The 12,556-nt window shown below is 38.6% G+C and overlaps 1 protein-coding gene across 1 annotated transcript in view; it reads right to left on the minus strand.

Moving 5' to 3' along the window:
- SPAG17 (sperm associated antigen 17) overlaps positions 1–12,556 on the minus strand; it is a 192,200-nt gene that overhangs the window by 32,257 nt on the left and 147,387 nt on the right. Inside the window, exons 31-34 of the mRNA XM_074370283.1 lie at positions 11,702–11,856; positions 2,311–2,499; positions 348–493; positions 113–243 (exon numbers count right to left, since the gene is read on the minus strand). Coding sequence (XP_074226384.1) covers positions 113–243; positions 348–493; positions 2,311–2,499; positions 11,702–11,856 — 621 coding nt within the window. The remainder of the gene's footprint in view (positions 1–112; positions 244–347; positions 494–2,310; positions 2,500–11,701; positions 11,857–12,556) is intronic.

Raw genomic sequence — 12,556 nt, forward strand, 5'->3', positions numbered from 1 at the left:
GTAGAGTTGAAAAGCAAGCAAAGGGAAGAAAGCAGAGATGAGGCGGGGTAGATGCGATGAGGAGGATGCGAGTTGGTACAGGGACCCAGTGAGTTCCAGGCTGGGTCCCTACCTGGCTGCTCCTGCACGGGCTCCTGAAGAACCACAGTCGCTGATTCTCCATATGCCAAGGAGAGGCATTCTTCTATGTCACTGTCTCGAAGAAGTTCCACTCCGGATCCATCAGCATAGACGACAAAAAACCTATTTGAAGAAATAAAAATCTAATCCCTTGACATATTCAGCTAAAATGCTCCTTGAATTTGGAATTGAAAACAAAACTCAGGATATTATTTGTATCATATTACCTGGGGACATGTTCACCATAGATTTGTAGGTGATTCTTACGGAGGTGAATAGATGATAAAGTATCATAGCCTTCAGGTTTTGAATTTAAATCATCTTCCAAATTCTCTTCAGGCAGGACAGTTGACACGGTACCATCAACCATGACCTAAGGGACACAGTATATAAACAATTAAAAGTAAAAAAATGCTATAAAGCTTACATTTCGATTGATCTCATTTGAGAAGGCAGGTGATCAGGTGGTATACTCAGAAAATCAGGGATATTTATTTGTAAGGTATTGTGCACTGAGTATAGTTAGCATTAATAAAAGTGACAACCTAGGAGCACATCTCCACTTACAAACGGCACCTGGACTGTGAAAACGAACTAGAAGATGAACCGGAATACACTCAGAGAGGGTGACTAGGACGGCAGGGGACTCACAACCTTATCTTCTGAGGATAAGTTCAAGGAACTGGGAATTTAAACACAGAGAAAAGGCTATCCATGTGGGCAGCTGTCTTGAAATATTAAAAGAGTGACAGTATGGGAGAGGTTTATGTTCTGTGATTCTAAGCACAGAATTAGGACTCACAGGTAGACTACACAGGGAAACAGACTGGGTATCTCTCTGAGAACTGTTCTGGCCATTACTACCATCTAGATAGGGCATGGCTGTCTCCAGGAGGGAGTGCAGTTCAGGCTGACAGGCCACTGAAGGGAATGCCCCTAGAAGAGCATCAGTGCCTAGAAGAATGCTTGGCTTGGGTATTTCAACTTAGTGAGTCTGGGCTTTAAGTCTCAATTTCAAGTGGGAAGGGGAGAGCTCAGTGGTAGAGCACGTGCTTAGCATGCACGAGGTCCTGAGTTCCATTCCCAATACTTCCATCAGAACAAACAAACAAACAAACGAAAGTCAATTTCAATGCACTGTCCATTGAAACCTGTTAGTAGCCCGAATTTATGCTATGAAGAGTCTCACTTACTTAGCACAAAAAAAACTAAGTTGGATCAGGGCATATCGACATACCAAAGTCAGGGACTCTGGGGTAGAGTTCCAAGTCTAAAAAATAACTTTGCCACCTGCTTGCTAGCTAACACATGGAATTCCACTGTTGGGTGAGGAGTGAAAAAAAAAAAAGGTACCAGAGCAGGGGCTGGCAAACCTTTTCTGGTCAAGGGCCAGACAGGGAGTGTTTTAGGGTTTGCAGGCCATACAGTCTCTGTTGCAGCTACTCAACTCTGCCATCACGTGTGGAAGCAGCCGTAGACAACACATAAACAAAGAAGCATGGCTGTGTTCCAACAAAACTTTCTACAACAACACTGGAATCTGAATTTCCTATCATTTTTATGTGTCATGAAATATTTTTCTTTTAATTTTCCCAACCATTTAAAAATGTAAAAACCATACTCAGCTCGTGGGCCCATATAAAGACATGGCCATGGTTGGCCAACACCTGGCCACAGGGACGAGAGGAAGGACAGAGAAACAGAAGACAGAGCTCTACCATCAAAGAGCTGAGCACCTCTCTGGGCTCGCCGCCTCCCCATCGTCAGCCCTACTGGACCCCTACACTAACTGATAACTTCTCACCGTGGATTCTCTGCCTCAGCAAACAAACTTGCCTGCTGCTCCACACATAGTCTCTCATTTTAACCCTGATACAGAGCATTCTTACATCATTCCTCTTTGCTGGCATTGTTTTTAGTCGTTAAGTAATGTTGTTTTCCCTTTTGTTCTAATTATTTATTTGGCTTTAACATTTCAACCACCCCAATTAGGTGCTTGCTGTCCCCTAATGAAGTACCCTTGAGAATGAAAGATACTGACATTCATTACTGCTTGTCCCAGGTCCTGGCAGTAAGTGGATAACTAATTCCAAGGCAGCCACAGGAAAAAGTGACAGGGAAATTCTCCAGTGTGAAGTATCTCCACAGCGAAGACACAGCCTCTGTCCCCATACTAAGGATGCACTTTACCTGAAAGGTGTTTCCTTCAGGATCCATGACCTCGCAGATAACCTCTGATGTGTGCTTCATGACATACCTGCTGGCTCTCAGCTGCTCACGTTTTTGGAAAGGATGGTACATATCACTGCTTGATTCATGGCAATATATAGCCGAACAATCCCTATCAATATAAAGACAGCCTGTATTTGGAGGTAACACCTGGAAGGGTAACAGAAGGAGAGAAATGACTTAAAATTTCCTGCTCGATTTGAGGGATTTGGAAACTCATTTTAGGAAAAAGATTACCCCTAGATCCCAGCCACAACTTCCTGTGTTTCCAGGAAGAAAACATGGCCCGAGAGGACTTAAGCTTTGGGAAGATGACTTGATAAGGAGGCAAACTGAATGATCAGGATGTAACTGCTCCCTAGTCTCATGTTTTATCTACTCACTATAGTACCTCTTCCAAGTAATTGCCTTGTTCCTTCCTATTTAGGATGTTTAACACAGAATATTAAAAAATATTTTCACTTAAGTAAACACACTTGGCCCTATCCAAAATGTTTAGAATCCTTTTATGTTCTTGGGCAAGAAGTATCTCCAAGAGGGTCAAAAACTATGGGCCAGATGCATTTAGAAACTTTTATTTATCCTCATTTCTCTGGTGTTTTTTTTTTTCTTCCGTCTTTTGCCTCAACAAGTGACATTTATTCAAAGAAAAAAAAAAAAAGAAAAAAATGACAGGCTGTCCATCCGTTGGCTCCCTTCCCACCCCTCTCCTGCTACTCCTCAGACCCCCTTCAAGGGTTAATCCCCGCCTTAAGTAATAGCTTTTGTATAATGACTTCTGGTTCAGATAAACTCCTTTGTGAGGTATAATTCACATACCATAAATTCACCCTTTTAAGGTGTACATTCAGTGGATTTTAGTATATTTAAAACCTTGTGCAAACATTATCACTAATTCCAGAACATTTTCATCATCCCCCAAATGACATTAGCAGTCACTCTGCATCACTCCTACCCCTAACCCCTGGAAACCACTGATCTGCTGTCTCTGTGGATTTGACTATTTCAGACATTTCATATAAATGGAAGCATGCAACATATGGCCTCTTGTGTCTGGTTTCTTTCACTCAGCATAATGTTTTCAAGATTCATCTGTGTTGTAGTATGTGTCAGTACTTCATTCTGTTTTACGGATGAATGATATTTTATTGTATGGATATACCAAATCTTGTTTATTCATGAATTGATGGACATTTCAGTTGTTTTCATAGTCTCGCTATTATTGAAAATGCTGCAATCAACATCTGTGTACAAGTTTTTGTGTTTTAATTTCCCTTGGATATCTACCTAGGAGTGGAATTGCTGGATCATATGATAACTCTATTTTTAACTTTTGGAGGAATTGCCAAACTGTTTTCCAAAGTGACTGCACCATTACACATTTCTACCAGCAATGCATGAGTGTTCCAATTTCTCCATATCCTCACTAACACTTGTTATTATCTTTTTTTATTCCAGTCATTTTAGTGGGTGGGAGGTGGTAGCTCATTGCAGTTTGATTTGCATCTCCTAGTGACTGATGACGTTGAGCATCTCTTCATGTGCTTATTTGCCATTTATATATCTACTTTGGAGAAATGTCTATTCAAATCCTTTGCCCACCTTTACAATTATTAGTTTTTGTTGTTGAGTTGTAGGAATTCTTTACATATTCTGGACACTAGATTATTATTAGACATATGATTTACAAATAACATCTTCTATAGGTTGTCTTTTCACTTTCTTCGTGGTGGCCTTTGAAGCACAAACTTTTAAAAATTTTTGATAAAATTTGTGCTTTTGATGTCATATCTAACAAACTATTGCCTAATTCAAGGACTTGAAGATCTGTACCTGTGTTTTCTTTTAAGCTGTACATTCAGTGGGTTTAAAGAGTTTTATGGTTTGAGCTTTTACAATAAGTCCTTGCTGCTTTTGAGTTCATTCTATGTATGGTGTAAGGTAGGGATTCAACTTTATTCATTGTTTGTTGAAAGCCTATTCTTTCCCCTGTCGAATTTCTTGGCATGTTTTTAAAAAATTTACTGACCACAAGTTGACAATAAATGAATTCTCTGTTCCATTCCATTGGTCTATGTGTCTATCCTTATTCTAGTATCACACTGTCTTGAGTATTGTAGCTTTGTAATATGTTTTGAAATCAGGAAATATGAGTAATCCAATTTTATTCCTCTTTTTCAAGATTGGTTTGGCTGGGTAACTTGAAGTAACAAAAGAATTTTATCTTATTGATTTTTACAAAAAAGGCAGTTGAGATGTTGACAGGGAACATGGGGATTACTGCCATCTTAACAATATTGTCTTCTATAAACTGAAAATAGTATATCTTTCCATTTATTAGGTTTTCTTTAATTTCTTTCAGTGATGTTTTGTAGTTTTCAGTGTAGAAGTCTTGTATTTATTTTATTAAATTTATTCTTAAGTATTTATTTCTTTTTGATGCTATTTTAAATGGAATTTCTTCATTTCAATTTGGATTGTCCATTATTAATGTATAAAAATACAACTGATTCTTGTGGATTGATTTTATATCTTGCAACCTTGAATTTTTTAATTAGTTCTAATAGTGTGTGTGTACACTATATTTCTGATAGATTGTATTCCTTAGCATTCCTTAGAAGTTTCCTTTTATTCCTAGTGTATTGAGTTATTTTCTTTTTAATCATGAAAGGGTGTTAGATTTTGTCAAGTGCTTTTTCTGAGTCTATTTATAAATGATCATGTGGCTTTGTCCTCTATTCTATGGTATATTATATTGAGTGATTTTTGTATCTTGAACCAACTTTGCATTCCTGGGAAAAATTCCACTTGGTGATGGTGTATAATCCTTTTTATATGCTGCTAGATTAGTTGGCTAGCATTTTCTTGAGGATTTGCATCTATCTTCATAGATATTGGTCTGGAATTTTCTCACGATGACTTTGTCTAGTTGTGGTGTCAGAGTAATACTGATTTAAATAATTAGTTGGGAAGTGTTCCTTCCTCTTCTATATTTTGGAAGAGTTTATGAAAGGTTGTTCAGTGTTAATTCTTCGATAAACGTTTGGCATAATTCACCAATGAAGCCATCTGGGCCTGGGCTTTGCCATGTGCCAAGTTTTAAATCACTAATTCAATCTCTTTAGTTGTTTTAGATTTATTCTGAGATTTTATATTGCTTCTTGAGTTAGGTAGTTTGTGCCTTTCCCTAAATGTAGCCATTTTATCTAGGTTATCTAATTTGTTTCTGCATAATTGTTCATTGTATTCCCTTATAATCCTTTTTACTTCTGTAAAGTTGGAAGTAATGTCTTCTCTTTCATTCCTAATTTTAGTAATTTGTGTCTCCTGTCTACCTACCCTCGCTTTCTCTTTGTCTGTCTGTCTCTATAAGTCTAGCTAAAAATTTGTCAAATAAAACAATTTCTGGTTTTATTAATTTTTCTATTATTTTCTATTCTTTCTCTTATTTCTACTCTAATCTTTATGATTTACTTCCATATGCCTGCTTTACATTTAGTTTGCCTTCTTTTTTTTCCTAGTTTCTTAGGATGAAAAGTTAGGTTGTTGATTCAAGATCTTTTTTAATATGGGCATTTAAGCATTTAAAGCTATACATATCCCTCTCTGTGTATTGCTTCTGCTTCATATAAGTTTTTGTATATTAAAATTTTTATTTGCAGTCATCTCAAAGTATTTTTAATTTCCTTGTGATTTATTCTGTGTTAATTTTCACCTATTTGTGCATTCCTTTTGTTACAGGCTTTTAATTTCATTCCACTGTGGTGGGAGAACATATTTTGTATGATTTCAATCCTTTTTAATCTGCTGAGATTTGTTTTGTGGTGTAACAGCAAGTCTTTCCTGGAGAATGTTTCACACACGCTTGAACATAGTGTATTCTGTTGTTGAGTGGAGTGTTCTATAGATCTCTAGCAGGCCTACTTGGTTTATTCTGCTGTTTAAGTCTTATTTTTGTGTTGATCTTGTCTATTTCAGATATTGTCTAGTATCTAAAAAGTACTTAAGTCTCCAAATATTACTGTTGAATTGTCTATTTCTCCTTTTAACTATGCATTTTAAAATGTACAATACACAGCTCTGGAAATACTCATTTGTTTTTGGGCTCTGTTGTTAGGTGCATAAAATGATTATAATTGTTATGTCTTCTTGACGGAGTAATCTTTTTATCATTATAATACATCCTCTTTGTCTCTGGCAATATTTTGTCGTAAAGTCTGTTTTACCTGATATTAGCAGAGCCACTCTGGTTCCCTTTCTCTTAGTTACTGCAGGTATATCTTTTTTCATTCTTTTACTTTTAACCTATTTGTGTCTTTATCATAAAGTGTATCTCTTGTTGACAGCATGTAGTCATATCATGCTTTATGATCCATTCTTCCAATATCTGCCTTTCAATTAGGTCGTTTAATCTATTTATATTTAATGTAATCACTGGTAAGGTCAGATTTGCATATTCCAATTTTCTACTTGTTTTCTATATGCCGTACATCTCTTTCTCCCCCTTTATTCATCCATTAGCATCCTCTTTTGTTTTAAATAGATATTTTCAAGGGTGTCATTTTAACTCCTTGATTCTTTGACTATTTTTGAGTTATCTTCTTAGTGCTTCTTGGGGATTACAAATAACATCTTAATTTATAACTGTCTAGATTGAATTAATACTAAGACTTGCAATATTACACAAAATCTTTGCTCCTATATAGCTCTACCTCTCCCCCTTTTGTTATCATCAAAAAGTACATTTTTATACATTATAAGCACATAGGTACACTTTTGTAATTGTTGCTTTATGCAGTTGACTTTTAGATCAAAGAGAAAAAAAAGGTCACAAACAAAAATACATGTATACTGTCTTTTATGTAGTTACCTATATAGTTACCTTTAAGAGTGTTCTTTATTTCTTTGTATGTATTTGAGTTACTGTGTAGTGTTCTTCCATTTCAGCCTAAAGGATTCCCTTTACTTTTCCTTGTAGGGTATATCTAAGAGCAGTGAATTCTCTCAGCTTTTGTTTTTCTGGAAATACCTTAATTTATTCTTCATTTTTGAAGGATAATTTTACTGAATAATGAGTTTTTCGTTGATGATATTTTTCTTTAAGCACTTTGAATATGTCTAGACTGCCTCCTAGACTCTATGGCTTCTGATGAGAAATCAGGAGATTCCCTCATATTTGATGAGTCTCTTCTCTTGCTGCTTTCAAGAGTCTTTCTTTGTCTTTTGTCTTTAGTTTGATTACGATCTGTCTAGGTGTGGATCTCTCTTGAGTTTATCCTATTTGAAGTTAAGATTCCTTTATGGGAAGATTGTTTCCATCAAATTTGGGAGGGTTGAAATCATTATTTCTTCAAATAATCTTTCTGCCTCTCTCTCTTTTCCTTCTCAGGCTCTCATTATGCAGAAGTTGATATGCCTGATGTTATCCTACAGGTCTCTGGGGCTCTGTTCATTTTCATTCATTTTTCTCTCTCTCCCTCAGACTGGTTAATCTCAATTCATCATTTTCAAATTTGCTGATTCTTTCCTCTTACAGCTAAAATTTTACGTTGAGCTTCGTTAGTAAATTTTTCATTACAGTTATTATGTTTCTAACTCCAGAATTTTCTGTTTGGTTCTCCTTCTTCGCTCTCTTTTTTTTTTTTTTTTTTTTTTTTGGAATTTCTGCACTTGGTGAAGCATCATTCTCACATTTTGCTTTAGTTCTTTACATAAGATTTCCCTTAGTTTTAAAAACATATGATAATAGCTGACTTACATTTCTCTGTCTACTAAGTGCAAAGTCTGGGTTTCCTCGGGGATAGTGTCTATTGATTGCTTCCTCCCTCTCCACCCCAGTTTAGGGGCTGTAATTTCCCTTTTTCCCCCATGTCTCATAATTTTTTGTTGAAAACTGGACATTTTAAGTAGTATAGTGTACAATTCTGGAAATTAGACCCTTGCCTCAGGGCTTGTTATTGTTGGTTTTGTTGTTGTAGCTGTTTGTTTAGTGATTTTCCTGAACTCTTTCTTTAACATTTACATTTATTGTCATGTGCAGACCTAACATGTTTGTATTGTTGCTCAGAGGTCTGCTCATAATTAGGCAGATGTTGTCTTAAGTAATTAAACTAATGCATCTATCAGCCTCTGCTGAGGGCTGTTTGCCTAGTGAGGTATTTTTCCAACATTCCAGCAGCAAGTCTGCAATCCGACCTTAGCCCTCACTCCCTGCTTCCGTAGAGCCTCTCGATCTCGGCAAGAGTGAAAGATCAAGGTTTTCTGAGTTCTTTTATGGGCATTTACATAGCCCTGCATGTAAGTGCGGCTTTCTAGAGTCCAAGGAATATGTCAGAGCTCTTCAAAGCCCTCTATGGACTTCTCATTTCCCTTCTTTCCCCTTTAACTATTTTGTTCAGCCTCTTGTTTGTTACTGCCACTTCAGACAGCTGTAACGTTAAATAATTACCTCTCTCTGGGGAAAAGCCTGTTTGTAGGGAGTAAGCTCAGAGTTAGACCAAATAAAGACAACCCCTGAAGGTGGAGGTTTCCAGGGAACTGCCAGACAGGCCAAACAATGACAATATTTTGTGATGGAGCTTTTGAGGGGCTCCAAATTTATTCTTCGTCTGTCAGTGCTGGTTTTCATAGCTATTATGCACATGAAGGTGATTTTCAAGGATGCTGTGGAACTGGGGGAGGGGAGAGGAATCTGGCTGTTCTGCCACAGTGTCAGTCTTTCTTTCCTTTTTATTTAAATAAACAATGCCCAGATTATTGTCATCCTCTGGTTAATTTCCAGACCTCTGAAAAAGTTGATTTTGACAATATTTCCAGTTTTCTAGTTGTTTTTAAAGAGAAGTAGATTTTTGGAGGTCCTTACTCCACCATTCTGGAAGTTTCTCAGATAGACTCTTCCACATTCCCCAGGCCCAGAGAACCCCATTGGACCTTGACTAATTCTGAGGCTTCTCTGTGGTTTCAGGCACATTTTAGAGAAGGCACCGGTGATTGGTTAAATTTGCAATTTTCCCGGCCTCCATTAGTCCTCATCAAAATGGACCCAAATTGTCAGAGACCGACTCTGTAATTTACCAAAAGCCGCTCTGGACAAAAAAATGATTGCCTATAACTCTCAGAATTAAGACACACACCATAGGTAAAGCAACCATGTACAAAAGCCAAAAAGAAAACCTGGTAAGAAGGACGTGCCTTGCCTTCTAGGAAGGTATCCTAGAGAAACAGCTATGCTGAAGCCTAGAGACTCAACATGGCAAATACAGCAATGACCCCTGTGCATACATACATATGCATACATGACCCCTATGCATACATATATATGTGTGTACATTTGCTGCTCCTGCTGTTATTGTTAGTGACTGTCTTTGATTAACCGGATACGCAGTTAACAAATCAAATTCCCATAATATTACACATTTATACTCCTCAGAGTTTACTATAAAATTTGCCTCTTCCAACTGATTTCACACTGAGTAGAGGACAAGCCACCCTCCATCAGGATGTTTGTTTATGGTATTGCTATTAAAGCCAAGGCCTTCTGAAGTCCTTTTCTGTAGGATTCTTATGAATGCTTATTACATTTGTGTATTTTCCCCAAAGGAGTCAGGATCAGACTGGTATAGAATAGTCAGAAGTTCACTCCAGCATGTACATACACACGTGCACGTGCGCACACACACACACACTCACACACCTTTCCCCAGAAAGATAGGAGGTCTTCTGGTCTAGGGAAATGGGCTTCACCTCCTAGACCCAGGGACAGAGGAAGATTTCCTATGGGAGGAAATAAACCCATTACTTGTTTCTGAAACCCTCCAGATGGGCAGAAAGTCCCACCCTCACTTTTGACACATTATGGTCATAGAGGATAACAACTGTTACACTCACTTTCTCTTTGAGGTTTTGATTAATCTTTTCCAGGGCTGCCAAGGCACAATAGTGGCCAATATTTCAAGCTCTAGCTCTCTTTTTCACACCCTGCCTGAAATTCAGCCTCAGTCATCACACTGCCCAATGTCCCCATGCTGGTGAGGAGGTAATGACAGGTGGGCCAAGGCCAATGGAGGCTGGGTAGGAGGTATTTTTGAATGGCAGCTTTCAACTCTATAAAACTACAGAACTATATATAAGTGTTCCTAAGCTTACTTGGAGGCTTTTTTTTTTTTTTTCCAGTTGGGAGCTAAGACATGTGTGTTTCTCAACCAGGAGCCATTAAAGTTCATCCTTTCTTGGCCTGTGTTTCAGGAGATTGGGCAAACAAGCAGCGACTGAATAGTGTCAGACACTGAATATCTCCAAGTTGGATCTCTTTTCTGTTACGTCTCTTCCTCCAGTGATAACTGTCATTGGTCCTAAAATTCCTTTGAACTCATAGCTGTAACCGTTAGAGTCTGGGGCTTTGATAAAAATAAGGCAAAGCTGGCCTCATCACTGAATCTTAGTAGGACATCTGGTACCAGAATCTGTTAGGACACATGGTACCAGAACATGGACGCTGCCTAAAAGAACGGACATTCAGAGTGCCACACAGGAATAGCATTCCTCTCCATCTGCAATATATCATGGTCATCTCTCACTCTCAGCATCTTCCTTGCCCCACAAGGATCTGCACTGGATGAAGAGGAAGGAGGATGACACCAGGAGAGATGGGAGGGATAAACTGGCTCCAGCAGCTTTCACAGTAATGAAGGTTTGTCACTGACGTCTTTGTCCATCATCTTTCGGCTTCATGCTCTCAGTATCCTGTGACATTAGATGTGACACACTAGCACTCGTGTCCCTTCTCCAGCAAGGGGAAAGACCAAGGCAAATCCTTCTGAGACTGAAGGGACTGCAGGCTGACCCAGCGTGGGGTTGTGTTTAACAGGGAAATGCAAGGAGGCAGAGGAGTTAACGGTGCTTCTCCTCATCGCTCCAAAGACAGAGCTGTGCTTCAGCTGGCTGACTGCCCTCTCAGGACCACACAGAGCACATGCACCCTCCCATCCTGCGGGGACACAAGGTAGCAAGGGGACAGTCTGGAGGTGGGAAGGACAGGAGAGTGAGAATGAGGGGAGAGGGGGCAGGAGCTGAAGCTGGTCTGATGGGGACAAGCCAGCACTGACTGCTTCTAAACCCCACTTTGCCCACACCTACCATATAAAGGATCCCCAGCAAATTCTGGTTTACAAACTTGAACCCCAAATACCCCAAAGTATTGAAAGACAAGCAGGACAATGTTTTTCTGGAATGGACTGTAAAAAGAAGGCGAATAAATTTAAAAAGATTGCAGATGTTCACTGCCACAGAGGAATGGGTTTCCTTCATTGAGTGGCCACTCACCTCTGGCACTCCTCATCGCCCCCAGACCTACCTGGTATGTTCCCTGTGGCTTTGCAATGATAGACGTCCCATCCCCAAAGGTGGCACAGCAGCTACTGTCCTCGCAGTTGGTGATGACAGTGGCGTAGTGTGAGTTTTCTATCCGCATGCACTTCACCTGCCTGGTGACCGTCCGAGGACCTTCGGCTGCAAGCAAATGCAAAGGAAGCAGGTCTGATAGGATGCACGCGTCCGCCTGCTGACTCTGCTCCTGGACTAGGAGTTGAGATCTGGGGCTGAGAACTCACTCCTCAGGGCTGGACTGTGGGCTACTCTATGTCAACGTAGAGTAATTCTTCCAGAATATCTCTTTCTACTTAATTTAGTGTGCTGTTTTGTTCTTACCAGTCTTTTTATTTTGAGAAATTGAAAATACCCAGAAAAGCAGAAAATGTAATTTAACTATTTGTAGGCTCACCAATCCAAATTTACACTTGTTAATATTTTGCCATATTTGCTTCATGTTTAATATGTCCATAAGAGGAAAAACTGCAGATCAAGTTGAAGTTCACTTTTCTCTTTATCTCTGGGTTTATTTCTTTTTCTCACAATTTATTTTTATACTTTTATATAAATGTATGTATCAAAAACAATATATGACCTTTTGTGTGCTTTAAATTTGCATAAGTTATACATTGCTCTATGTAACATTCTATACATCTTCTTTCACTTAATGTTTGGTGACCTTTAGCTATCTTGATGTATACATGTGTATGGATATGTGTATGTGTATGTACATGCATGTGTGTACTTCATGGCTTTTAATTGCTATATAGTATTCCTTTGTAAGAATATACCATCTTTTATTTTTCTGTTCTACTGTTGATGGACATTATGTTTTCCCAGT

The sequence above is a fragment of the Camelus bactrianus genome, chromosome 9 (assembly GCF_048773025.1).
Source record: "Camelus bactrianus isolate YW-2024 breed Bactrian camel chromosome 9, ASM4877302v1, whole genome shotgun sequence".
NCBI lineage: Eukaryota > Metazoa > Chordata > Mammalia > Artiodactyla > Camelidae > Camelus > Camelus bactrianus.